This window comes from Nomia melanderi, chromosome 8, assembly GCF_051020985.1.
Source record: "Nomia melanderi isolate GNS246 chromosome 8, iyNomMela1, whole genome shotgun sequence".
Taxonomy (NCBI): domain Eukaryota; kingdom Metazoa; phylum Arthropoda; class Insecta; order Hymenoptera; family Halictidae; genus Nomia; species Nomia melanderi.
The window spans coordinates 12,520,872-12,547,104 of record NC_135006.1 but is presented as its reverse complement, the minus strand read 5'-3'; the positions used below and the strand labels follow the sequence as shown (position 1 = coordinate 12,547,104).

The following is a 26,233-nucleotide window of genomic DNA, read 5'->3' as shown; positions in this document are numbered from 1 at the left end:
TTCATATTACACTATTATCTAGCTTCTTGTTACAAGATATTTTGGTTCATTGATCAATTTTCTCATTGCAATTGTTTTCAAGCGATTCGGAAGCTCACCGGTGACCACCGTGGCACTCAACGTGTTAATGGAACGATAACATAAAATGCTTTTAATTAAAATAACCTGTCTCGAGTTCTATAAGAATGATACGAGCGCATAAAATCCGCGATCTAATAATGGATGTTTGAATACGGGGGGCTCCACGGTAAATCCTATCAACCCGCGGAAGCTCATTAAAAAGTCAGCGTTTCAATTGAGTCTGTCCCGTTGCTGGTAAACGCGTACAGCCGGAGGCCAACGGCTCTGGGGAACAGAGGCAGCAGGCCGTTCTGGAAGCGGTAAGTTTTGAGGTTTGACCTGGAAGGCATTATTGCACTCGACTGTACACGGTATCCCATTTCCGGTACATTGATTTTTAAAGTGAAGCTAATGGAAATTCGAAGTGCAACACTTGTTCATTCCTTCGGAGTGCAACTCCTGGGGGCCCACCTGTTCGGAGAGCTCCACCTGCTCCCCAAATCCTTAGGTACACAGGGCCTCTAACTACGAGGAAGACCGTAATACCCGTAGATCCAGTTCACCTATTAACCCCTTGCCTCACAATGTCGTGTCAGGCACGAGGCGAAAATTTCTAATACGGTTTAACCCCTTGCACTCGAGGGGTGACTCTCAGTCACCGCCTGATTCGATGCGGTAAAACTATAAAATTTGATATTCGATATCGAACTGTGTATAATACGTCGGTGTGTGAAATATTCGGATAAAAAAGCTCTGTGATTTTTCTTTGAGTTCGTTTAAAGAAATATCGTCTTTCCAGTTAGAAAACGGTAAGTATTTTCAGCGAAATACTTCCGAGTGCAAAGGGTTAAATGTCATCGAGTTGTGTCGAGTTTAAATAAGACGTTATTGTCGTTGTTAGCAATTCGTATGGTTTATACTGAATCTAGACGTAGAAAGAGCATGGAATGTTTTCTTTTACCAGTGTATTATCAACCCCTTGCCGTAAAATGACGAGTGAGACTCGTGATAAAGATTTCTAGACCAATTTAACAACGATCGATGTTGTTCAAACTATTTTAATTTTATTTCTTATTTAATTTCCACTTCAAGTAGAATCAAAAATTTCGTTGCATTTCTTCCGAATTGTCGATAATAAAATGTTACACGAGCTTAGTAGCGAAGGTACATAGTACGCCATGGGGTTAATGATAGATAGTTCTAAGAAATGCATCTACGAAATTAAATCGTAAGGCAAGGGGTCACCACGTCGACTGCCACGTAAAACATCAGCGTTTTACGTACCGCTTACACCTTCCTAACAAAGACAAATAGGAATAATTATTAACGCGTTGACTGCCATGAATTTCGAACGTTTTGTATCGTAATACTTATTCTTTCATAACAGAGGCAAATGGTAACAGAAATAATTATGAATGATTTGGTATTATAGTACCCTTATTACGTTGTTATTCAGCTACTTGTGTCACCGAATAGTTTTATTTAACATGAATTTTCTTATCGTTATTGTTATCGAGCAATTTGGAAGCTCCGGTGACCGCCGTGGCAGTCAACGTGTTAATTATTTGCTACCACAATTCCTTACAATATTATCTAGTTATTTACCTCATTGAATATTTTTTATTCAATCTTTTATGATCAAGATCCTAACGTACCGATTAGAAAAACAAATTTTTGCGATCAAAGTACAGTCTCCAGCACACCTAGATCCAGTTCACCTATTAAAAACACATAAATCCTAGTAAACGAGGAATTTCCAAGAACGCAGTGGCCTCTAACTATGAACGAGGCCCTAGCTCGCACAGGTCTCTAACACAACTATTAAAAAACCATTAACATGGTTGCCATGGGGGTCACCGACGACCGGAGATTTCAAATTACAAGGAAATAATTATGACTTAAATAACTAGACAATAGGGTAATATCAGAATTTTCATATCAAAGAATTAATCATTCTTGCTTTGTATCTTTGATATGGGAAGAATAAGTGATACACTGATGACTGAGAATTTTAAATTACTTGGAAACAATTGTAATATGTAAGATGATAGATGTCGAATAAAACTCTTCAACGCGTTGAATGCCAAATCGAATTACTATAGTTCACTCAGTTCACTCAGTCAACGATGATTATCTACGTTTAATTGAAACATTTCTGTATTACAAATAATGCGACGTACAACTAGACGAACGTGCAATAGTAATGCAATTCAATCAAATGATTTAACATTGTACCTTTCCATTTTGTGTATTCTGCTCTAAGAAATCGTACGGCGTTCAACGTGTTAACACGACTGCCACGGTAGTTACCAGAGACCGGAGCTTCAAAATTGCTTAAATACAATTACAATAAGAAAACTGACGTCGATTAAAAATACTCAGTAACGCGAACAGCTAGATAATAGTGTAACACGTGTACTGTACCAAGGCATCAATAATTATTTCTACCATCTGCCTTTGTCCTGAAAGGATATGTTACACAAAACGTTCGAAATTCTCGTGGCAGTCAACGTGTTACTCGAACAATTTTTCACCGGAAATATTCAAAATTTTCCTATGAAACATGGACGACATTCTTTGAATTATAACTAATAGAACATTATTTCAACATTATTTAGTAACAGTTTAAGTCGATTTCGATTCGTGCAATTATACGAATACGCGTTGTAATGCTTTGCTTTCGAAGCTACAACTTTCGCGATTTATACGAACGAACACGTAACTTTCTAGGAACAATAGAATAAAGTGTAGAATAAACGTCCGTAAATCTAGTGTTAAGGAAACAGGCTGTTATGTTTCAGTATTTCGCGTACCGATGCGTCGTACAAAACTGAATACTCCACGTAAGACCTTCTAACTTTCTTATCTCGAGTGGTGAATGAGAGTCACCTCTCGAGTGCAAGGGGTTAATCTCCGATCAAGGAATAGTCAGATTTCGAAGTAAGTTCGACAGCAGTTCCCTCTGTCGCGAATAGAATCGCGTTTCATGCGAGATCCGAGAAGGCTCTTCAACCTTTCCTAATCGTTTTAACGCTGCGACTACCGAGAAACCGTACAAAGCCTACAATCGCGAAGAACGCGCAGCGCATTTATCATCGGGCCTCGGTTATTTATCGGAGTATCTGTTTATCGCTGACTGGAGAGCACATATGCTGTCGCGCGCGCGGCTCCGCTTACCGTGTCGCGCATTACGTTTAATCCCGCAGGTTCGATACACTCGACTGTATCCGAAATTCGATCCTCCGTGTCACCGGTTCGACCCAGCCGCGAATTAATTAACTGACATTTCGAGCGGACGCCGGGCTTCATTGACGCGTATTAATATCTAGAACTCGGTCCGTTCGCGGCTCGGAGTGATCGTTAACAATAGAGTTACCAGTCGGAACGAACGGTTACGGAAATTATTAAACAAATTCGTGTATTTATGCGGATGGAACAGTAAAAGTGTCAATTAACTGAATACTTTCCCCTCGGGCCGATTACAGATTCATTTGATCCTCGCGTTTCTCATTAACCTTATACTTTTTACATTCTCTTGTATGGATCGCTGCAGATTTCAATTCTTTCGACGATTATCGATTTGGGCTTCGAAAATAAAACATTCTCATTGTTGGATTCCCTATTTTCGATAAGTCTGTTTTAACCCTTTGCACTCGAGGGGCGCCTTACCTGATTCGACGCAGCAAACTTATAAAATTTTCAATTCAATATTAAACCTCGAGTGATGTATCAACACGTAAAACATCGAAGTAAAATGGTTCTGTCTCTTAATTTATATATGATAATCAAGTGCGTTAGTTGCGAGAAATATCGTTAATACTTACTCAGAAAGTAATGAATATTTTTAGTGAAAAATATCGTCGAGTGCTAAGGGTTGATCCCCTATACTCTTTAACCCTTTGCACTCGGAAGTTTTTCACTAGAAATATTTGAACGTTCTCTGATGAGATAAAGACGATATTTCGTGAAACTGACTCGAAGAGAAATTATACGTACATTGAGGAACAAAGCTATTTCATTTTAATATTACTCAAAATGATGCATTATAGGAAATATAATATTAAATATCAAATTTGATAGTTTTATTGTATGAAATCAAGTGGTGAGTCGCCTCTCGAGTGCGAAGGGTTCACCCTTTGCGGACGGAGATTCTATAAAACATAAAACCTTTAGCGGATGAAATTGAATTACCTATCAATTGCTTAATTGTCCAAAAGGGAAACTATGTACTGACCTCTTGCTGTTCGAATAATCAAATCATTCGTCCGCGACGCAGTCTTTCAAACATGAAATTTTCATCTCACGGCAACGTGGACATTCGTCCACAGTTTCGTTAAACTGTGAAATCCAGTGGCCACAGGAAGTAGCCATTGCAGCGCGAAGGGTTAAAAAGAAGCTGATCGTTACGTGTATAGAAATCGCAGGAGATTCCTTGGTATCTCGAGTGTCGACTGGAAACAAGAGAAATGATCCGGAAACATTGACGCTCAACGTTTACCGTACGACAGCGAGCGATTATCGGCAGAGGATCGGTGAGAGGAGTTGCTCCTCGCTTGTTACTCCGAAGAATTACGCGGTGTGTTTACTGCGCGGACGATTAATTGTTCAGCTGGGTAGAGGGAGAGCGAAGAGGATGCAGAGGGAAAGAGGACGCTGATAGGCGAGGATCTTAATAGAGTGATCCGCGAGCTGGCTTCGCGTTCCTCGTGAACGGGCGGCCGGGGCTCGTTAATTCTCGCCCGTTAACTTTGTCGTTGCTTTCCTAATTGAAGAAGGTCAGGGATTCCCCGTGCTCCCTGGCTGCCTTCGCGAAAGAGGCGAATGCTAACTCGTTCCGCAAACACGCAGTAGCGAACGGTCTCTCGTCTTTTCCTTGGTTGCACCCTTGGCTCCTTCGTGCGACTTGACTTGAACCTGACCCAGGCCGAACGGTTAGGTAACTTGTTCACCCTTTGAACGTTTGACCCTTTGTGGACGAGGATTCCTCGAAATATGCAAAACCTTTAAGAATATATAATTTAGCTTCATACGTTGAAGGTTTTGCACATTTCGAGGAATCCTCGTCCGCAGAGTTAAACGTTCGAAGGGTGAAGTTACCTAACCGTTCGGCCTGGGTCAGGTTGAAGTAATAGAGAAAAAGAAAACCACGTGCTGATCTCTTGCCGTTCGACTAATTAGATCGTTTGTCCACGACTTAGTCTTCCAAATCTGAACTTTCCATCTCATCGAAATGCCGACATCCGTCCGCAAAGGGTTAAAGGCACAAAGAATGGGCGCAGAACTTTGAACTTCTCAGTTCTAGGTGTTCCGATTGTCTTCGCCTCGTTTAGGTAAATTCGTCCCTTTGAACGTTTGACGGTTCAAAGAATGCGCAAGAACTTTGAACCTCGGACTCCACAGGCTGGCGCTATTCTCGACGTCTTCGCCTTGTTTAGCTGAAATCCTGCACCCTTAGAACAACGTTTAGAGCTCGGAACAATGAGCCAGCACTTGGGTGAACTCAACGTTTCGTAGGATGGTGGTCTCACTGTTTTCGCACGTGTAGCTGGCAAATCCAGTTATTGCGTCAGTGGCACTGAGGTTGCATTCCTTCGCTTTCTACGTTTGTTCTATTCAAGACCGTGATCACAGTCTCCCGGGTCTAGGCGTTAATGAGTAACGCTTCTTCCTTGGACGACAGTCCAAGTTCGTTGACAAAGACATCGATCATCTTATAAAGCGACCTTGATTTCTTTACCGGAAAACGTTATCGCGATGTCGTTTGATAACGTCGGAGGGTTAACGCGGCGGAGTCACGATCCTCATAGTCAGCGCTCGAAACAAAAGATACTCGCGGCGGCGGCTGCGTCAAAGACAACAAAGGAACAGCCGTTCCGCGGTTTACGGCGGCGTAATGGGTCCCCGGGAATCCTTGAGTCTCGCGAACACAGGATCGTTCCCTCCATTAGCCGTTTTAGGCGTGGGACGGTTCAGTTTTCGGAGTAACGCGTGTTTATCTCTAGTACGCGGAAGTTACGCAGCATTGATCCTAAGATCAAGATCGCAATAACAAGATTACTTAAGGTTTACGGAAACCTTAACCGTTTCGCTGCGGTAGCTTCTATCCCGCGAACCGCGCTCCCTTCCATACACTCTTTCCGAACTACTAAATTACTGAGTTGCCTATGCGTACGGCGTAGTATTCGATCGGCCAGCGTAACCTAGACCTAATCTAGACCGCTGATCAATCGTGTCAGGGCTGGAAGAGCATTCTTTTTCGGGAATGGCGGTGAGACCTCTAACGTACACTTAGAATATAACCCAGACCTAGAACAAAGAGTAAAGGCATTCTGTCTTCTCGTAAAAAAACGTTTATCCAATCTATCGTTGGGATATTTCCCCTGGAAACAAAGGACTTCTATGTGAACAATCATTCTTCGACGCAAATTAGGACATCAAGCGTCAATAACACTCACCGATAAATTCGCGAAAGATGGTGAGATGGTCCTATGTCGTGTTATTTATTATATTTTCAACTGTTTTTGGTACACTGAACCTACTCGACTGTTCCTCTTACATCTATTTCTTCGCATTAACACGTTCCGTGCCACGGAAACTTCGGTTATGTTTTGCTTATGAACTGTATTGATTCTTTAAATGAAATAACAAGTTACATTCGAGTTTTCGGTAATTTTTCTCTTGATATTGTTTGTTTATAGCGTACACCGATATCCGTGACCACGTATTCATTGAAAGTATTTCCTTAAAATCGACGTGTACCATATGTGGTACTCATCTTTGCGGACGAAGAATCTTTGAAATATACTAAACCCTCAGCCGATGAAGCTGAATTACATCAACTGCTTCAGCAATTAGAGGAAAAGGGAAACTACCGATCTCTTGCTGTCCAAGTAATTAAATCATTCGTCTTGACTTAGTCTTCCAGACACGAACATCTCATCTCGAAATACCGACATTCGTCCGCAAAGGGTTAAACCAGTGAGCCACCTCCCCAATTTACCCCAATACCGAACGTGCAGTGAATTATTACTGATGTTAAGCGAGCAAAAGCAAAAATGCCCAACGCGCATACATCTTTACTCTAACCAAAGGCGATAGAAAGGCAGCCAGATGTCAAGAGACTCTTCCCCAAGCAAATCCATAAAGGGTCTTGCAAAGAAAAGCGAATTCCAACTGACTTCCGAGCGTTCGAATTCGCATTCGAGAACTTGAGAGCTACAGAGTTTTCCAAAGTCGTTACAATAAAGTCACACTGTAGAATGTATTGTTTCATTATTTCATCGCCCGTTTCCCGTATGCAGTGTAGCGCCTTTCCCCAATTTCAGACTCTTGCGTCACAGTTCCCTTCCAGCGAAGTCTTTTTGTAGGTTCAGGAGTCAATCAGGGTCTGCGTTAGTTTGTTGTTTCAGCGGGATTCATCCCAGCCGCGAAACCGAATGGAAAAATCGTTCCGTTCGGATGGCCGGCGCGCGAGGTCAGGTCCCGTGCCGGAGACGGGTTAACCGTGCCGGGGCAATAAAGCCGGTAAACCCAGATCCGAGCCGACCGAGAGGGTTGAATCGCGGAATCGATCGCGCGGCGTGCACACACACACAGGGTAGAAAGAGGTAGCCGGCGAGTGCACCGGTGCCGGTGACATCATCGGAACGTCGACCTTCCCGGAGATATCCCGGAGACGATCTCCTCGTCTCGCGTTACGTCGTCTCGTCTCGTCCCGTCCCGTTCCGCTAATGAGAATTACGTAACGGCACGCGTGGACTCCGTCCACTGGGACTACGCATTCCGAATCGACTTCGAGCCGTTTCGGTGGAACGGGATCGGATTCCCGATGGAGACACCTTCACGGAGATGATCCTCCTCGTGCGAGGATTGGATAATGCGTGATCTGTAGAACACTAACAATAGATTCACGGAACCTAACTTGGACACTTGTTTCTGTAAGCATTATTTGAGGCCTGCGTCGATTTTAACACTAGGCTTACGGACGTTCACTGTGCGGTTTATTCTATTGTTCCTAGAAAAATTGGTATTTGATTTCTTGGTAATTAGGGATTTAGAAATAGATTGCTAGGATGCATATTGGCGGAATTGCGTCAATCGAAACGGACATAAACGTTTATTAATATTTATAAAATTTAATATCCGTCAAATTGACGCGTTCCGTAAACCTAGTGTTAACATGTTGAATACCGTGGGGGTCACCCCCAGTCAAATCGAATTAGTATAGTTTACTCGATTAAACGATGATTATTTGAAAATAATTCCTATTATAGGATTCCCGATGGCAACACCTTCAGGGAGATGAAGGGATAGTGTCTGATGTATAGAACGCTAACATTAGATTTGCAGAACTTGGCGGACGCTAGTTTCTATAAGCATTATTTGAGGTCTACGTCGATTTTAACATGTTGAATATCATGGGGGTCGCTCCCAATCAAATCGAATTATTATAGTTCACTCAATTGAAAGATGATTATTTGAAAATGTTTCTATATTATCAATAATGCTGCCTAATCCAGTAGCATTCAGCCAGATGAACGTGCAATAATAATAGTGCAATTCAATCCAATGATTTAATATTATATTTTGTCCGTTTTGTGTGTTTTGCTCTGTGACATTGTGCGGCGGCGTGTTAATTAACGCAATTACAGAGGTACATACTCTAATTCTCTGCTTCTTAGCGTTATTCAGTTTGGTCAAACCGAGGAGCTGCATGGCGACCTAATCTTTAGACTGCGGTTCTTCGTGCAAACTCAAATGCTTAACACTAGAACTACTAGGTGGGTCGAAATGAGCAATTTCTAATCCCTTCTTTTACAATTACTGCAAAGCTACAGTCACTTCATTAAGAAAAGACTGAAGAATTCGATCAGTAATACCTAGACCGAAATACAACCAACTGAAATCTTAATAAATTCACACTTTCAGCTCCTACAAAGAAATTCTCAAGACAGTCTAAGTCCTCGGTAATTCTAGTGGCAAGGGCGTGATTAGAGTAGACATACGATAGAAACAGATTCTCCCTAGTGAACACTATAAAAACTACCAAATTTAACCAAAACTTCCAAATTTAACCCTTCGCTGACGAGGATTCTTCAAAATATACAAAATCCTCAGCAGATGAAGCTAAATGATACATCAGTTACTTAAACGATAAAAAGAAGGGAAACTACGTGCCGATTACCTGCAGTTCGACTAATTAAATAACTCGTTCGCGACATAATCTTCGAAAAATGTCGACCTCCGCAAAGGGTTAACATAAGTCCATAAAAGCCACAATCAATCGCGCTTCGCGCAACGGAGTCCATCATCAGACAGCAGGCTGAAAACATTCGGTTGGCCGACAGTATCAATTACATTAATCCAGAAATCGACATACATGGATGATTGCGAGCCGAGTCCCATTGCCGTACCCTCCAGCCTAGTCAGGCAGTCCTGACCCCAGGGAACCTGTGCACGCCAGGGGTCAACCTGTCACGAAGTCGTTGAAAATGCATGATGTCGCCGTGCACTTTCCGGTAAGCTTGTGTATCGACCAGGGGGCGAGCGGGACGCGGAATTGGATGCTAAGATATCCCGGAAAAGATGGCAGAGGATCACCGAGGGATCTCCAGCTGGGGCGGCAGGGTGATGCGGAACGATCCGTGATCCGCTGCACGCGCTCGCGAGGAAAAGAAACGGCGGGTCGGGCGGGCGGGCGGCCGGGAACGAGGGAAAGAGAAAGAGCCGGGACACCCGACGAACCCCCAGAGGAGCGACCGGCGGTGGGAGTATTGATCCGGAATGCCGGCGACCGCCCGCCTGGAACGCTCTCTCCGCGCTACTCCTTTGCCTTCTCTTTCACTATCCTCCTCCTCCCCTCCGCCCGCCTCCCGAGCGATCCTTCCACGTCCGCGCCCCGCGGCCCCTGAACTATTCCTGTCGCCGCTGCTCTTCGTCCTCTCCTCTTCGCCCGCGTCTTCGCGCGACGCCTCTCCGCCCTCGTCCTAACTAAACCACGAATTGCTCGTTCACCCCTTCGGCTCGTCCCCGATTTCAGACTCGCGATCGTCCTCGAGTTTCGCGCTTCCTCTCTGCTCGCCGCCCCGACCCGGGGCTCCTTCGAGAATATTAAAACGGGGCCGGGAGATATTGCTCCTGTGTCTCGCGGTGCGTCTCGGTACGATTCTGGCTGGAAAGTGTCTTCGAGCCTTCTCCGGTGGATTCCCCGAGTGGATCCGTTTGATCGTCGGATCTTAGAGCCGTGTCGGCGCGCGCTCGCTCTTCGTCTATAGGTGAATGGAGGATTGATCGAGTTTCCATCTCGCCGGGCGACTTCTGCGAGTCGCGCAGGGGTCGGAGGCGGTAGATCTGGAATCGGGGTTGTGAAGTTTGGGGAAGTCGCGTGCACTTAAGCGAACAGTATGGAATGGTCCTTAAATGCACCCCACGGTCCGGCGAAATTTAATCTACGTTAGAGCCCGGTCTAGCCCCCCCGTTCGCGGGCAGATCGACTTCCGGTCCCGAGTATCGGCTATTGAGCGTCGGAGCCAGATCCTCGCGAGAGCAACGAAAATTCGATGAACGGGTTCCGTCCCCGGGCAAAGTTTCTCGTCGTTCTGACCATCGTTGCTGGTCGCGCCCTTCGAGTTGAACCCGCTAGCTACCGCAAGTTTGCCCGTCCGACCGTTTCCGTTAAACCGAACGCTAAGTACACTTGACGCGCGATCCTCATTGTTCCGCAGTCTGCTTTCGTAACACTGTTCTCAGCAGGAATCTATCAGTCTATCAGTCTTCGCTCAATCTCTATGCGCCGTTATTCGCAGTTACTTGATGTAATATTTTCCACCGATTTTCGTTCCCAGCGACTTCAGTAAACAAGAGAAAGGGCGAGGCCACGCTTGCTCCTCGTTTCTCTTCGTTCTTCTTCGTTCGTCGACGGTCTTAGCTCTATTAATCTGCTCGCGACGGATGACTTAGCTCCGAGTCAAGCTTCGCCCAATGTTTTCGTGCCGGCGGAGGTACCGGCACTCGTAAATAAACGTAATTGGATCTTGTTTCCTCCCGATTGCCTGCCGAACTTTGCTCGGAAGAAAGAAAGAAGCGATTAAAGGGACGTCCGAGACTAAACGGGAGTCGCCTTTCTGGTGCGGAAGGTTAATCGCGCGGCGCAATTCAAGGTGGATTACAACGATTCGAAGGGATAGCGTCCGACGATAAACGCAACGCACCGGTGCGGGGACGGCCGAATAATCGTAAAACCCGACGTGTTCGCGCGCTGCAAGGCCGCGGGAACGTTGTACTACGGCCGGCACGATTACGTGAAAGTACCGGCGTTCGCGTTATGAATGGAATTATAAATACGTGGCATGCTAGATGATCGTTCACGTGACTCGGGAAACGAGCGGCGCACGGCCGCCTAACTCTATTTTCGGAATGGTTCGCGACCGCCGATTCCGGTTCCTCGAGTTTCGCCGCAAAATTCGGATCGATCCGGCGCTCTCCTCTTAATCGAGTCGAATCGGTGACCCGATTGCGATCTGCCTCTCTTCAACGCGTCTCTCCGCAAGTGCGAATCTTTCTTTCCCGATCCGGCGATGATCGGGTTTGCAAGCTCGAAATTTCGCCGATAAACAGTTATTGCATTTCCGCTTTGAAGTTTGAACCGTAGCAGACATAGTGACTAGAGCCTGTTAACAAACTTTGAGGTTCGAAGATGTGGGTGGTCGGTCGAATTAGCCCTTTGCACTCCAAAAAGTTGTCACTAGAAACATCCAACTTATTTTTACGAGATGACATTTCTTTCAACGAACTTAACGTGGAATCTATTCACAATATAAAGGGAACAATGGTATTTTATTTCCTCGTTTCACGTATCGACAGATTAGTCAAGACCTAACGTCAAATACGAAATTTTACAATTTTGATGCACTAATCGAGTGGTGACTGAGAGACACTTTTAGAGTGGAAAGGGTTAGAAGGTATTTTAAAATGCGGAACTGCCATGGTGTAATCTACCATGCATGTTGACCGTACATTTCCAGTACGACAGATTTTACGACAGAGCCGTACTGCGGTGGAACGCTACCCTCGCGTTACAATTATCGCCGGAATGATCGAAGAAAGTTGCGCAACTCGGTTGCTCGGCAAATCACAGCCGCGTTTGATTATGGGCCACTTTAACGTGTTAACTGGCACGGTGGTCGCCGGTCACCGGCGCTTACAATTGCTCGCAAGTTGCGATAAGACGTTTGTCTTCGGTACGGATACGAATAAGTAGGCGACACGCGTAACGCCAGAAATTTCCGTGGCGGTTCACACGTCGACGAGGCCGGTCTCGCTCGCGGCCGGATCGTTTTCCGCGAATTCAAGCCTCGCGGGTTAACAGATAATAAAATCACGCTTCCGACATGCGACGCCGCGTGCTGGTGCTGCATGCCGCATGCCGCAGCCACCGTGGCGCTGGCGAAATTCTAATTATGTTTTGGACGAGTCGCAACCACTCATTCCGGGCACAGTGTCAATTCCCGTGCCGCGGATGTCGTCATCCGTGGATGACGCTCGATCACGGCAATCGATCGCCCTTCTTCCCCCGTGATCCGTCCCTCCGGCGTGGATCTCTCCTCTCTTCGCCAGACGCGGACGCACACGGATTTCCTCCAATGTCGCGTGCACGCGCGTTCGTCGACTGGCCGGAAACGCAACATTGCTCCTGGACCATGGATCCCTTAACCCTTTCGCGACGGGTGCCGTGTATATACGGCAGTCACTTGGTGCACCACAGCGGCTGACGCCGTGTATATACTGCAGCCACTTTTTGGTCCACGGAGGCTGACTTCGGCAGTCTAGATACGGCAGTCACCTGTTGGTTTTTTTTATATTATTATTTTATTTCAATAGCGAACTCAAAATAAAGCTATAAATACGTTGGTGGCGAAGTATGGTTCACTTGCGCTTTCGCGAACGACGACAAAGTATGGTCAGTCTCGCCGTCGCAAAAAGTGACAAAGTCGGTCGCACTGTTCCGAAAAGTAGCGAAGAATGGTACAGGTGCGCCGTCGCGAAAGGGTTAACCCTCTGCACTCGGAAGTGCTTCACTAGAAACGTTTGAACAGTTTCCGACGAGATAAAGGCGATATTCTGTGAGTCTCGAAGAGAAATCACGCGTACATTGAGGAACAAAGCTATTGTATTTCATTATTTCTCAAATTGACGCACTGTACGAAGTATAATATTAAATATAAAATTTTATAGTTTTACTGTATGAAATCAAGTAGTGAGTGAGAGTCACCTCTCAAGCGCGAAGAGTTAACACCAGAACTACCGGGCAGTCAAGTTGACTTCTCAAAATTTGTCCGTAGAAACCTCAAGAGTGCATCGAGACTTCGATCACTCGCAACTTAGTTCGCGTATTACTGACACAGCTTCTTTAGAAATTTCTTAGAAGACTATCTACCGTTTCGCGAATAATTGTAAAGGAAGAATTCAGGAACGGGTGATTTTCACCTATCTGGTAGTTGTAGCGTTAAACCTCGCGCGCCGCTTAGATCGTTCTTGGTCCATTGAAACTATTAATAGAGGGAACAGCGTGCGGATCGATTCCGGTTCTTCCAAATTTACCTGTTCAAAAATAAATCGAAGACCATTATAGCGCCCAACCTGACGAAGGTGAATGAAGATGAAAACAGAGTGATCTTTGGAAGATACGAAAGCCGAGGTCTAGATGGAAATTAGGTCGTGTTGGTCGGCGGCGGGTCATCGGACAAAGACAGTTCGGGATGGCGTCTAACGGCGTTCCTCGCTTTTTTCAACGTTGCCGGTTAACGTGCGGCAGTTAACCAACTAGGTTCTGCATTCGTGAGAGTCTATTATGCCGCGCCAGAGACGGGGCGGCGAGGGTGGCGCGGGGAGTCGATGTAATCCGATAAATTCATTGAGGCCGCGCCGCGGCCTCGCAGAAAGCAAAGTTACTTTGGGATACGATGGTCCATTCCCCGAGGATGATTATTATGCCTCGACGATGCGTCGATAAAGTGAAACCAATTTAATCGACGATCGAGGTCCCCCTGGTTCAAGCTCTCGATTGTTACAACTCGGCGTCGCTGGTCTGCGAAACTTTGTCGCTTTGTACCTCCCCGCGTTACTCTTTCCCTTCGCCTTGTTCCTCTCCTTCGTGTTCTCCTTCTCCTCCTTGTTCTTCTGTTTCTCTGCTTCTTCTTCTTCTTCTTCTTCTCCTCCGTTTCTTCCTTTTTTAATTACCGCAAGAATGTCGGCCAGTAGAGCGACGCGTTCACCGGGGCCTAAAATAAATGAAGCGAAATAATCGGAGGCCGTGCTCGTGGTTGGAAATACACGAAAATGCCGAGGTTGTGTCTGAACGCATGAAAGAAGCTAGCACTCGAGGTACCTCTTTTTTTACCATCTCCATTTTCCCCTTCGTTTTTTCGTTATTTAATGAAACGCTTAACGCGGCGACCGGTTGGTCCCTTGGAATAGCCGGGATCCGATACTTTCCTAAAATTGAAAAAAAAAAACATTAATGAATTTTCTGGCAATTAATTAGGAGATAATTGGACCATCGAACAGCTGAATAATTGAACGCTTGCCGAATATCTCTATCGACCGTGAACGTAGGCGAGAGCAAAAGTTTAAAAGCATCGCTCGTGAAAGCCAACCGCCACTTTCGAAATCGATGGTTCGACACGTGGCAAAAGTTCTGTACTTTGGAACGATGCCTCCAATTATCGCAATCGACTTGGTGCTGCATTTAAATATTCAATTATCGGTCGAATCTCCTGGCGAGTATTTCGCTTTGGCGTATTAATCCGATGAGAAACTAATTATCTCATCGTTAATATTCCCTTTTCGGATTATTTAACCCTTTGCCAACAAATGTCGGCGCTTCGCTGGGATAAAAATTCCATGTTTCGAATACCAAGTTGAACAAACGATTGAACTATATCGATACACAGTTTTCTTATTCTCTACGATTCAACACTAGCACTACCGAACGAGTCAAAATGACTCTTGATTCCTTCTTTTCGCGATCATTAAAAACATAGCGGATTCTTCTCTGAGTTATTAAAAAGATTGACCTTGCAATACGCAAATTGAATCACGGGCCAATTAAAGCCTCAATAGATACACTCTTAACACTTAGCCGACCGAGCGGGGAGATCTCCCATTTTTCACTTAGCAACGTATTGCCTTTTATTCCGTTTATCTTTTCTTTTGTTGTTCGGTAAGTATTGAAGTCGGATTATTTGCAGTCCATCGAATGCGCTTCTTGTTTTCACAAAACACGGTTTCTAACCGAATTGATTGAACGAGTTCAATTGAAGATAATGGAGGAGGTTGTGGTTATAGTTCTTTTTAAGCGGTCGCCTAAGTGTTAGAATGTCTATGCAGAAATTTGAAAAAGTCAGCGTCAGTGCTCGGTTCTTCTAATGTTAAGCGTTCGGTATCTAATTTAGCGGTGTCTGCAAAAGGTTTCGCGTGCCTTCAACAAGCTTCGTCTACAGAAGGTTAATTAATTAGACGAATAGGTTAAATCGATCGAATAGTTTCCACGCTAGGTACACGGTGAAACGATTAAAGCGATCTCTGGCGAGAGAATATTTTTAATGATTCCGGTGCAGCGTTGCACGCGGCGTAGCGTTGTTCACGCGTGCACGCGCACTCTCCCGCTGGTACACGACTCAACGACCTAACCCGTACAACCCGTGTGTACTCAACTTTCGTCATTTACAACCTCGGTATCCTTTCAGCCCTAACAGTTGTCAAGGTTCCGCTCCCATTTCACTTGCTCTCCGCCTCTCCCTCTTCTGCTCTTCGTCCCGACTTCTTTCTCGTATTTTTCCTGAGTGTCAAAGCATCCACGCTTTTTACCTTTCAACGGCCGTAGCTGCAGGTTCACGCCAATTCCGTTTTGCCTGAACGCTCCGAACGATTTTCAGTTACCAATCCATTCAGTAAAGATTTTTATAGGAAACGATCATCGACCGAAGGAAACCGGAACGCTCAAGTTAAATGTTCTTTCTTTAACACTGAAGCCCAAGAAAATAGTAATCGCACCATATGATTCTCGGTCACTTGCGAGGATAAAAGGAACGATGTTGTTTTTGTTTATAAGGCCGAAATTTTAAACCTTTGCGGACGAACGTCGACATTTCGAGATCAGATGTTCATGTTTGCAACACTAAGTCGCGAACAAACGATTTAATTACTGAAACAGCAGGAGATCAGAACGTAGTTTCCCTTTTCGAATTATCTATGCAATCGATATATAATTTAGCTTCATCTGCTGACGATTTTCTATATTTCAAAGAAGCTTCGTCCGCAAAGGGTTAAAAGCCCAAGAAAATTATTGGAAATGCTATATGAAATAATGGAAAAATTTCAGTAAAAAGTTCAAATGTCACTCAAAGTCGCATCGTGGTCCGATTAGGGTTAATATAAATAATATAGAAATTAAGGGATGGAATTATTCTATTTTAATATTCCATGGATGATTACGTTAAATGAACTTTAATATTGAACGTGAAACTTTGTAATTTTACTGTATCAAACAAAACGGCGGCTCTTGGTCATCGCTTGATTTGATGTAACAAAATTATAGATCGTCATATATAATTTAAGCTTTCTATATTATATCAAACGTGAAATAACAAAATAACTACCAGAACTAGAACTACCAGATGAGTCATGACTTATTTCTGATCTCCTCTTTTACAATGACTGAAAAGATACAGATACTTCCACGAAAACTAATTAGAACAACTGATTCAGTATAGAAAAACTGAAATGCAACTCAATTGAAATCTCAATAAATGCCTACGGTTTTTATAAAGAAATTTGCGAAAGTCACTTTAACACTAGAACTACCGTACCAGTCGATATGACTGGTTTCGATTTTTTCGTTTAGCAATTATTGATATCTTCGAGGCATGGAATATTCGAAATGATTTTGAACATAAATAGTTTCATTTCAGTACTATAATGAATGTCTGAAGAAACTGAAAATAATCTATTGCTGCAATTTTTATAGAAATTGCATATTAATCGTATTAAATGCTCTAGTGTTAATGGTAGTTCTAGTGTTAATACGATTGACATGTAAATTTTAGAAAAATTGTAACAATAGATTATTTTGAGTTTCTTCAGGCTTTCATTATAGTATTCAAGTGAAACTATTTATTTTCAAAATCATTTCGAATATTCATTGCTTCGAAGATATCAATAATTGCGAAACAAAGAAACCAGAACCAGTCGTTCTGACAGGTACAGTAGTTCTATTGTTAACATTTCGAATGTCATGGGGGTCACCGGTGGCGTCCAATCAAATCGAATTATTATAGTTCACTGAGTTAACAGTAGAACTACCGATCGCTTAACACTTTGATTGCCGAAGTAATAACCATCGAAACTCCCAGGCAACCGAAACAGTGTTCTTAATAAAGCAAAAACTAAAGAGTCAAGATTCTTCGTAATGATTAGTTTACTGTTTTTCTTATATTTCATACGGTCAATAAAACTTTGTTCGATACGTCAGCAAGAATTCGGGTGACGTGGCAGTCAAAGTGTTGCTTTGAGAGAAACTCAAAGAGTGCATCTATGGAGACTTTAATTGATTTACAATTCAGTTTGCGTACAGCTAAATCGGTTCCTTTAATAATTTCTCAGAGAAACATCTGTTATATTTGTAATAAATGCAAAAACAGAAATCAGGAAATTTCTTTTGCATCTTCTCCTCGATAACTCTGTATTATTACGATATTTTATTTGAAATGCATTTGAAAAAATAGTTCGTTTGTAGAGAGCATTGTTAACGATTCTTCTTACTAATAATATTGAAAATGATATAATCAATTTGACTCATATTGAATTTTGTAAGCATTATTTGGCAAACCTTTGGGTCGATTTTCATTAACGCAGATATGCAAATACGTATCCTAATTGTCTACTCTTAAACAATCTAACTTCTAAGACCTAAACGAACGGATAACAATTTTTCTAAGAACAATAGAACAAACTACAGTAAATGTCAGTGAATCTAGTGTTAAACAGCATCCACAAATTTCTTTGCAAAAAACCATATAGTTCAGTTGCATTTCAGTTTGGCTATTACTGAATTAGTTTCGTTAATAATTTTCCGTAGAAGTATCTGCACCTTCTCAGTAATTGTAAAAGAAGAAATCAGATGTAAATAGAAGTAGTTTTATTTTGTGATAACACAATTTGATAAGAGAGGTCGACAACATTGTCAAATACAATCTATTATTTCGATTATATGGTAATTAAATATAATCTATTATTTCGATTATATGGTAATTAAATATAATTTATTATTTAGATCAGATATTAATGAAATACAATCTAGAATTCAGATACACCAAGAATTTATTTACTACGTCCTTATATGATGACGCCATGACCGAAAGAGTTAAGCTGGTTGGCGTCGTTTGCAGTCGAATCTGTTGCATTCGCCGACCGTCGATTGATTTTCTTATGTCCCCTTGTTCCGTCGATGCGCCAATCGGTACTGTTCACAGTGACTTAATTATTTCGCAAGTTCGATGACACGGTTCACAAGGAAATCGGGAAATTGAATTTGGAACTTAACCCCCTCGCACACCTTCTCGTCTGTTTATGTGTTTGTCGTTTCATCCGTGAGATGGCCTATAAACATGCAACTACGTTATCGATTTTCTTACATTGCACACATGCCATTACAATTACCCCCCCCCCCCCCCCCGGGTGACGTAACTTACTGAAATATAAATTTGTATATCTTATATCGACGTTTCTACTTCGATTAATTTAACGCGATGTACAACTGGCATGGCATATTGATGCATAACCTTACTCTTCCCTCAACCGACGCTTCGATTGCAGTCTACGAAATCGTATCGATCGTGTTCTACCGTAACGTCCTTCACTTGGAATTCAATTATCCCAGATTTCCATGAAAATCGAACGGGAAATAACGATAACCTCTCCGTTATTTTTGAGGTTATGTCAAGTGACACGATACGTATCGCGCGAGTCGTCCAATCGAGCTCGACCGACGGACATCGGTCGAGCTTTCGATTTATATCGCGAACGACTGGTTTTCAGGTGGCAGGTCCCGGATCGGAGTGTTTATTAATTAATCGGCGGAAGTGACGTTGCACGCGCGGAATTAATCGTCCGTCTTATTACGTTTCGCGGTTTCGCGGGACGGAATTCCATATTGTAATAAAGGGGAACAGAACGGCGGATCGCGGAAGTTCGCTTTAACGAGCAAATAGCGACATTGGTTCAGCGTTACGGCCTTCCACGTTAATTATCTTGTCCGATAGCGCAATCTACGATTCAAAAGCTCTCGCGAGAACGTATTTGCGCCTCGGCGACGATACGATCATCGAATTCTGATTATCGGCTCGATAGAACTGTCCGGGGTCTGTCTCGTGCCCTGACTCGACACGGATCAGCGAGCCAACGAAGAATCAAAATGTACAGCGACAGGATAAATTTACACTTTTATCGATGTCGCTTATCTTAGCGAGTTTCGACGTCTCGAGGCAACGGAAGTGAACATGTATTTTCTTCCGTCGGTTTCGATTGGTTAACGCTTAGGAGATCTCCCGTTGTTCCCTTGGCAACGCATTGCCTTTTATTTTGTTCAGTTCTCTTTTTTCGTTATTTAATATTGAATTCGAGTTATTTGGAATTTGTCGGACATCTTCCTCGATTTTATGGAACGATGTTCGCGATAAAATCAGTTGAAGTTCAATTGAAGGTAATGAAGGTTAAGTCATAGTCCTTTTCAGCCGATTGCCTAAGTGTTTTGACTGCCACGAGAATTTCGGACGTTCTGTGTAACGATAGATGTTCGTCGCAAAGGCAAATGGTATTAGAAATAATTATTAATCCTTTTGACATTTTGTTTGATACAGCAAAATTACAAAGTTGTAATATTAAAGTTCATTTGACGTAATTATCCGTGAAACTATTTTATTTTCTACATTATTTATATTAATATTAGTTATTGATATTTCATTAGAAAATGACGAATATATCTAGCGAAACAATTTTCGAGTGCAAAGGGTTAATGATTTAGTATCACAGTACACGTGTTACACTATCATCTGTTTGTGTTACTAAATATTTTTATTCGACATCAATTTTCTTATTGTAATTGTATTCGACACTATTTCTAGCTGTCAAATGACACCTGAAATTTTCACTTAAAATTATTCTCCGAGTTTCGTATATTCTGAACTGACTTTCCGACTGTTCCAGTAACGATTATAAAATTAACTACAGAAAATGTCCAAAATTCAATCGAGGACAAATAATTCAACTAAGAAAATAATTTTAAAATAAAACTTCAAAAGGTGTCCTTTGACACCTCCGATAGAAATAGCGTCAAGCAATTTTGAATCGTCTAAACAAAATATTAGAAAAATCAAACTGAAACAAGTAATCGAGTCCTTAAACGTAATGTCGTAGTTTATAATTTCTAATAACGATATCCATAGGATTAATTTCGTTTTCATTGCGTAAAATATAGGTTACGTAAAATATAGGTAACGTGTCAGCCTATTATCTAGATGATTATTCAAATGTACAGTCATCGAAACGTAACTCAACACGAACAACACTACCACATTTACAAAGACTTCGTAACGATCCTCTATAATAGTTTAAATATAACTCATCGAAAAGTTATTCATTGAATAAATAAGAGAATGAAAGGTTACCGAGAAATAAGGCGTGACACGAAAAACGAGTTAACTCGTTCATCCGGGTTATAACAGATTAATTTGGCTAATCTCTGTCGCAGCGAATCCCATTTTCATTACACTTTCATCATAGCCTGAAGATGAATGAGGGTACGAGCCGAGAGATGCGAATTTAAAGTTCAGCGCCTGGCAAATCAATACGCCACGAGCAAAAAGGGATAGAAATCGAGAAATGAAAGAGTGGGGTTGACGAATGGAGAAAAAGAGATGGAAAACGAAGAAAAGGAATCTTGTTCCATCTTCTATCCTGCTTGCCCCTCTTCCTTGCTCTCCATAATGTGAATGAAAACTCAATCCAATAGGAAAACGATCGACCTCTGAAATGGACACGCTAATATAGACCTGTAATTTACACCACGGCTATTTTCTCGTAAGAAATTCTCCAATAAAGTTTCGCGATGAGACGTCATCGAGTTGGTTGCATCTTGATGAACGTTTTTGTCACTTGGAATGGCTCAGTGAAGAACAAAATGGTTTATGTCGTTCTTCCTCGTGTTACGTGGGGAGTTCCATTTCGTTGAATATTTGTGTTCCCTTTCCTATTAATACGAACTTTTGAATCTATATTAAAATTTTATATTTAAATAAATAAACTTGTATTTAAAGGTACCGAAATACTTGAAGAAACGTATTATGCCTGCACTTTTACCAACGGTTCACCACACGAATACCACATGGCGCTCGTGCTGCTTGATTCAACCGACATAACCTTATCCGACATAACCTCAAAGAGAGCGTTGCATATATGTTGCCGGCATGGCATCAAAATATTATGAAACCATTATCGTGCGTTTGCGTTTATAAATATATTTATAAGATTATGTTCAGTCAACAGTTCGATAAAAAATTAGTTTATTTAGGTCTATTTTGTTTAGAGATATAAGCACAATTGGTATAAGATTCTAATGGCCAATGCAGTAGTTACGGTTTAGTAATGATTCTTTGATGCAGTTTCAATAGGATTAAATTAAAACGAGCAGTATGCGATTATAAGATATAAGAAGTAAAAAATAAAAGAATTTTCAACCACCCACGCCATTGTCTACAACCTACAAGTTATTATTCTTGTATTCACGTGAAATTGTGCCAAGAGTCATCATCCAGGCTAGTTTAAATTAGGCGGATAATATTTGCGAATCATATCGAATATTTTAAAGTAAAGCGATGGAAAGTAAGCGGAATTAAATTTCATCCGAACTACTGCTAAACTTTAAACAAATGTTTAAAATGGTTATCGGAAACACAAGAATTTTCGCGTTCATGCTTTTATTATATTTATACGCTATTAAGGCTCTATTCGAAACAAAACTATACTTTAGAATGCCTAAAATTAAATTTTTATTACTTTCGAGCAACTAAAAATATAACTTCGACGATGTGGAAAGCGTAACGTACACGTAGACGTCCTCTACTTTTGTATATGCGTCGAAGTATCCACTATCCTTGGACTGTAATATTATTCAAGTTCACATCATTTAGAATAAAATTATGTACACACATAGAGTTCTTTTAATTAACAATAATGAAATATCTTTCATGACCTTCGAAACACAATGTAACCTAACCCAGACCTAACCCTGGCCACATTATCGGTCACGTCGATCCATTTGATAGTTAGAAGAAGGTCTCGATACCGGTGTCCCGATTTCTATCTGGGCCGAGTACTCGCAGTAGATCCTAAGGATTTTATACCGCGGACCATAGGCAAACCCAAAAATAACTCTACAGCCTGCTGATCTCACTATACCGGGATTGACGTGCTTCTTCGTAGGTGGCATATCGGATGATTAATATTGCGAATGGCAAAACGATGGTATTAGTCAATAAAAAATATTCCTACAGCATATTAACACTTTTCGGGATGATTGGGTGGTTGTTAAATCAATAGTGATTCTGGAATAATTAATGGAATAACTTTTAACATAGAAAAAATTGATTATTTGAATGATTATGATACATATAATGAGTATTCATTAGTTAACATGACATAAATTGAATTTACATGAAATTATTTATGTTTTGCAGATGTTGTATCATCAGAGCAAGAAGAATTGTTCATCAAAAAGCTCAGACAATGTTGTGTGACCTTCGATTTTATGGATGCAACATCAGATCTTAGGGGTAAAGAAATTAAACGTAGTACACTTACTGAAATGGTGGAATACATCACAACTGGCCGGGGAGTCCTTACTGAACCTGTCTACCCAGAAATCATTAAAATGGTAAGCACATTGGGAGAGCTAGCATCTGTAGTCTAAGCTAAGAATGAAATATTATTAATATAAAATTATGTCTGTTTCAGATTTCTGCAAATCTGTTTCGCACATTACCACCTAGTGAAAATCCAGATTTTGATCCAGAAGAGGACGATCCGACACTGGAGGCGAGCTGGCCCCACCTTCAGCCGGTTTATGAATTTTTTCTACGTTTCCTTGAATCTTCAGATTTTCAACCTACAATTGGCAAAAGAGTTATTGACCAAAAATTTGTTTTACAGGTATCAGTAATAGCCTTTATACACGATATATAATATTCTTTTCTGTAATATTTTTGTAATAAATCATTTTCCTTCCTAGTTATTGGAGTTGTTTGATTCTGAAGATCCTAGAGAAAGGGAGTTGCTAAAAACTGTCTTGCATCGTATTTATGGGAAGTTCCTTGGCCTTAGAGCCTTCATACGCAAACAGATCAATAATATTTTTTTGAGGTATGTGTATATGTATTTTTCTTATAATTATAAAATTGTGTAGATAATAGATTTTCACTTATATATATATATATGTATATTTTTTTATTTCAGGTTTGTGTATGAAACGGAGCATTTCAATGGAGTTGCAGAACTTCTTGAAATTTTGGGTAGCATTATAAACGGATTTGCTCTTCCTTTAAAAGTTGAGCATAAGCAATTCCTGGTTAAGGTAAAAACTATTTGTATAAAGACGAGAATGTAATATGTAAAATAGATTTTGAAGATTGATGAAAAATCTGTTATTGTTCAGGTGCTGTTACCACTACATAAAGTGAAGTGCTTATCATTATACCATGCACAGTTAGCTTATTGTGTGGTACAGTTTCTTGAAAAGGATGCTACTTTAACAGAACCTGTTATACGAGGCCTCCTTAAATTCTGGCCTAAAACATATAGCCAGAAGGAGGTAATGTTCCTTGGTGAAATTGAAGAAATCTTGGATGTCATAGAACCTACCCAATTTGTTAAAATACAAGAACCTTTGTTTAGGCAAATTGCACGTTGCGTATCCTCGCCACACTTTCAGGTACGAGAAATATCGATTTAATACCATAAGCGACAAATATAATGAATAATTCGAAATAATGATTAAAATATTATTGTTTCAGGTTGCTGAAAGAGCATTATATCTTTGGAATAATGAGTATATAATGTCTTTAATTGAAGAAAACAATCATGTTATAATGGGAATTATGTTCCCGGCCTTGTATAGAATTAGCAAGGAACACTGGAATCCTACAATTGTAGCTCTTGTTTATAATGTTCTTAAAACATTTATGGAAATGAATAGCAGGCTTTTTGATGAACTTACTGCCAGCTATAAGTCTGAAAGGCAAAAGTAAGTATTGGTTCATTGTCAATTAAAAATTTATATAAAGTAAATGGTGTGATTATCTTCTTTACTTAATATAAAACATACTGGGTGCGGATAGTTTTCACATTATCTATAGAAATATATTATTTTGTCAGAGAAAGGAAGAGAGAAAAGGAAAGGGACGAAATGTGGAAGAGACTGAATGAATTGGAGGTAGAACGACGTAATGCCCTTACAGTGAACTCCAATTCTTTCAACACTCCAGTTCTTGCCACTACCGCACCTACGACACAAGTCCGCCCCTGAGCTGGTGAGTAAACGTGCTCATTCAATAATTCCGGTAGTACTCACATCAGTGGTAATCAATTTAACGCCTACAGTATCAAGAAAAATTGTAAATGTTTCCAATAAACATGAATAATAAATATGTTCCAAATACCATAATACTTTTTAATTGCAGGTGGAAATACACTACCACGCTGCCCGATCATTAGTCCTTAGTTTACGTCGATTGTCCATATACTACATGCAAAAATTACTGTTGTTAGCAAAGCAAAGTGTTTCACAATGGCATTCTTGACGTAATGTAATTCCTTTTATTAGTTACGCCTGAAGGGCGAAGCGGAGAAGAAACAAAAAAAAAAAAAGAAGGAAGCAGTAATCACAATATTGTTCTTGATGATTGATGAGTTCTAATATTTTTATTGTGTACATTAATTTCCACGTTTCTTTTTTCCTTTTTCTTTGACAGCAATGATTTAAGTTGTATAATGTACTCAGTGTCAGCACGTAATACTAGGATGTTAGTCCCTTCTTAACTAAGGTTCAGCTGTGCTCGGTAGGAGACGATGATCAAGGTGTAAATTCGAATAGATGAAGTATATCGTTATAATATTAATTTTTGCATGTGACATTCGCTTCGGTTATTAAACGGCTAATGTCCTCTCATGACTGACCCACCTTACTCTGATTCTCGCCTCCAACGGAGCCAGCAGGGGCGTTGTTTGAAATGTATCATATATTCGTATTAATGATAATGATAACTATAACAAAACATAATAAAATTAGGTAAATATATAAATATATATATATGTATATATATATGTATATGTATATGTATATGTATATGTATATGTATATGTATATGTACATATATATATATATAAAAATACATATATATGTATATATATACATAAATAAATATATGATAAAAACATAGTAGTATTGACGATACGACAAGTCACACATTCACACATACACGAATACACCGAACTGTGGTTAACACGTGTAACGTACAGACCCATGTGCTACAAATACTAACATTACGCTGACTGTATGCCCGCAGCAAATGGAATAAATGTTTTCGAGGAAGGTGAGAACCGTGATGATATGCGACGAGCATATCAAAAAATAATATTATTGAATAATAAGGTTTAATTCATTGAAACAAGAAACGTAAAAATATATGTTGTTTTTTAAATAAAAAATATAAAATAAAAAAAATAGAAGAAGCGAGGGGCAAGTATACAATAAAAAAATTTAATTGTACCAAAATATCCATTGCTTATAAATATAATAAATAATAGAGATACAATGCATAAGATTTATTCGGAGCTGTGCTCCCACAGGCCACCGCAGAGACGTGGGATCGTTTTTAAAGTTTCTTACCATTGCATAATAATGATAAACAATAGTAGCTCTTAATAAATAGGTGATTAACAAAATGAGTGAGTGCTTGCTCATATTTTCATGAAGTAGTCGAGAAGAGACTTGTTACATTTTATTTTTCCATCCTTTGTTTTCTTGTGTCGAATATGTTTACCTCGTTACTCATAGTACACTTTG

General features: G+C 41.0%; 1 protein-coding gene across 3 annotated transcripts in view; it reads left to right on the top strand.

The window, feature by feature from the left end:
* Positions 1-25,903, top strand: part of wdb (serine/threonine-protein phosphatase regulatory subunit widerborst) — a 52,258-nt gene extending 26,355 nt beyond the window's left edge. For 2 of the 3 annotated variants that reach the window (XM_031977656.2, XM_031977655.2), the window contains 8 exons: positions 22,851-23,047; positions 23,128-23,322; positions 23,402-23,532; positions 23,626-23,743; positions 23,825-24,100; positions 24,183-24,412; positions 24,544-24,698; positions 24,849-25,903. In XM_031977656.2, coding sequence (XP_031833516.1) covers positions 22,851-23,047; positions 23,128-23,322; positions 23,402-23,532; positions 23,626-23,743; positions 23,825-24,100; positions 24,183-24,412; positions 24,544-24,694 — 1,298 coding nt within the window. In that variant the 3' untranslated portion in view covers positions 24,695-24,698; positions 24,849-25,903. Of the gene's footprint in view, positions 1-21,974; positions 21,997-22,850; positions 23,048-23,127; positions 23,323-23,401; positions 23,533-23,625; positions 23,744-23,824; positions 24,101-24,182; positions 24,413-24,543; positions 24,699-24,848 lie in introns of those variants that run through there. The other variant, XM_031977657.2, reaches the window with a different exon arrangement.
* Positions 25,904-26,233: the final 330 nt, after the last annotated feature.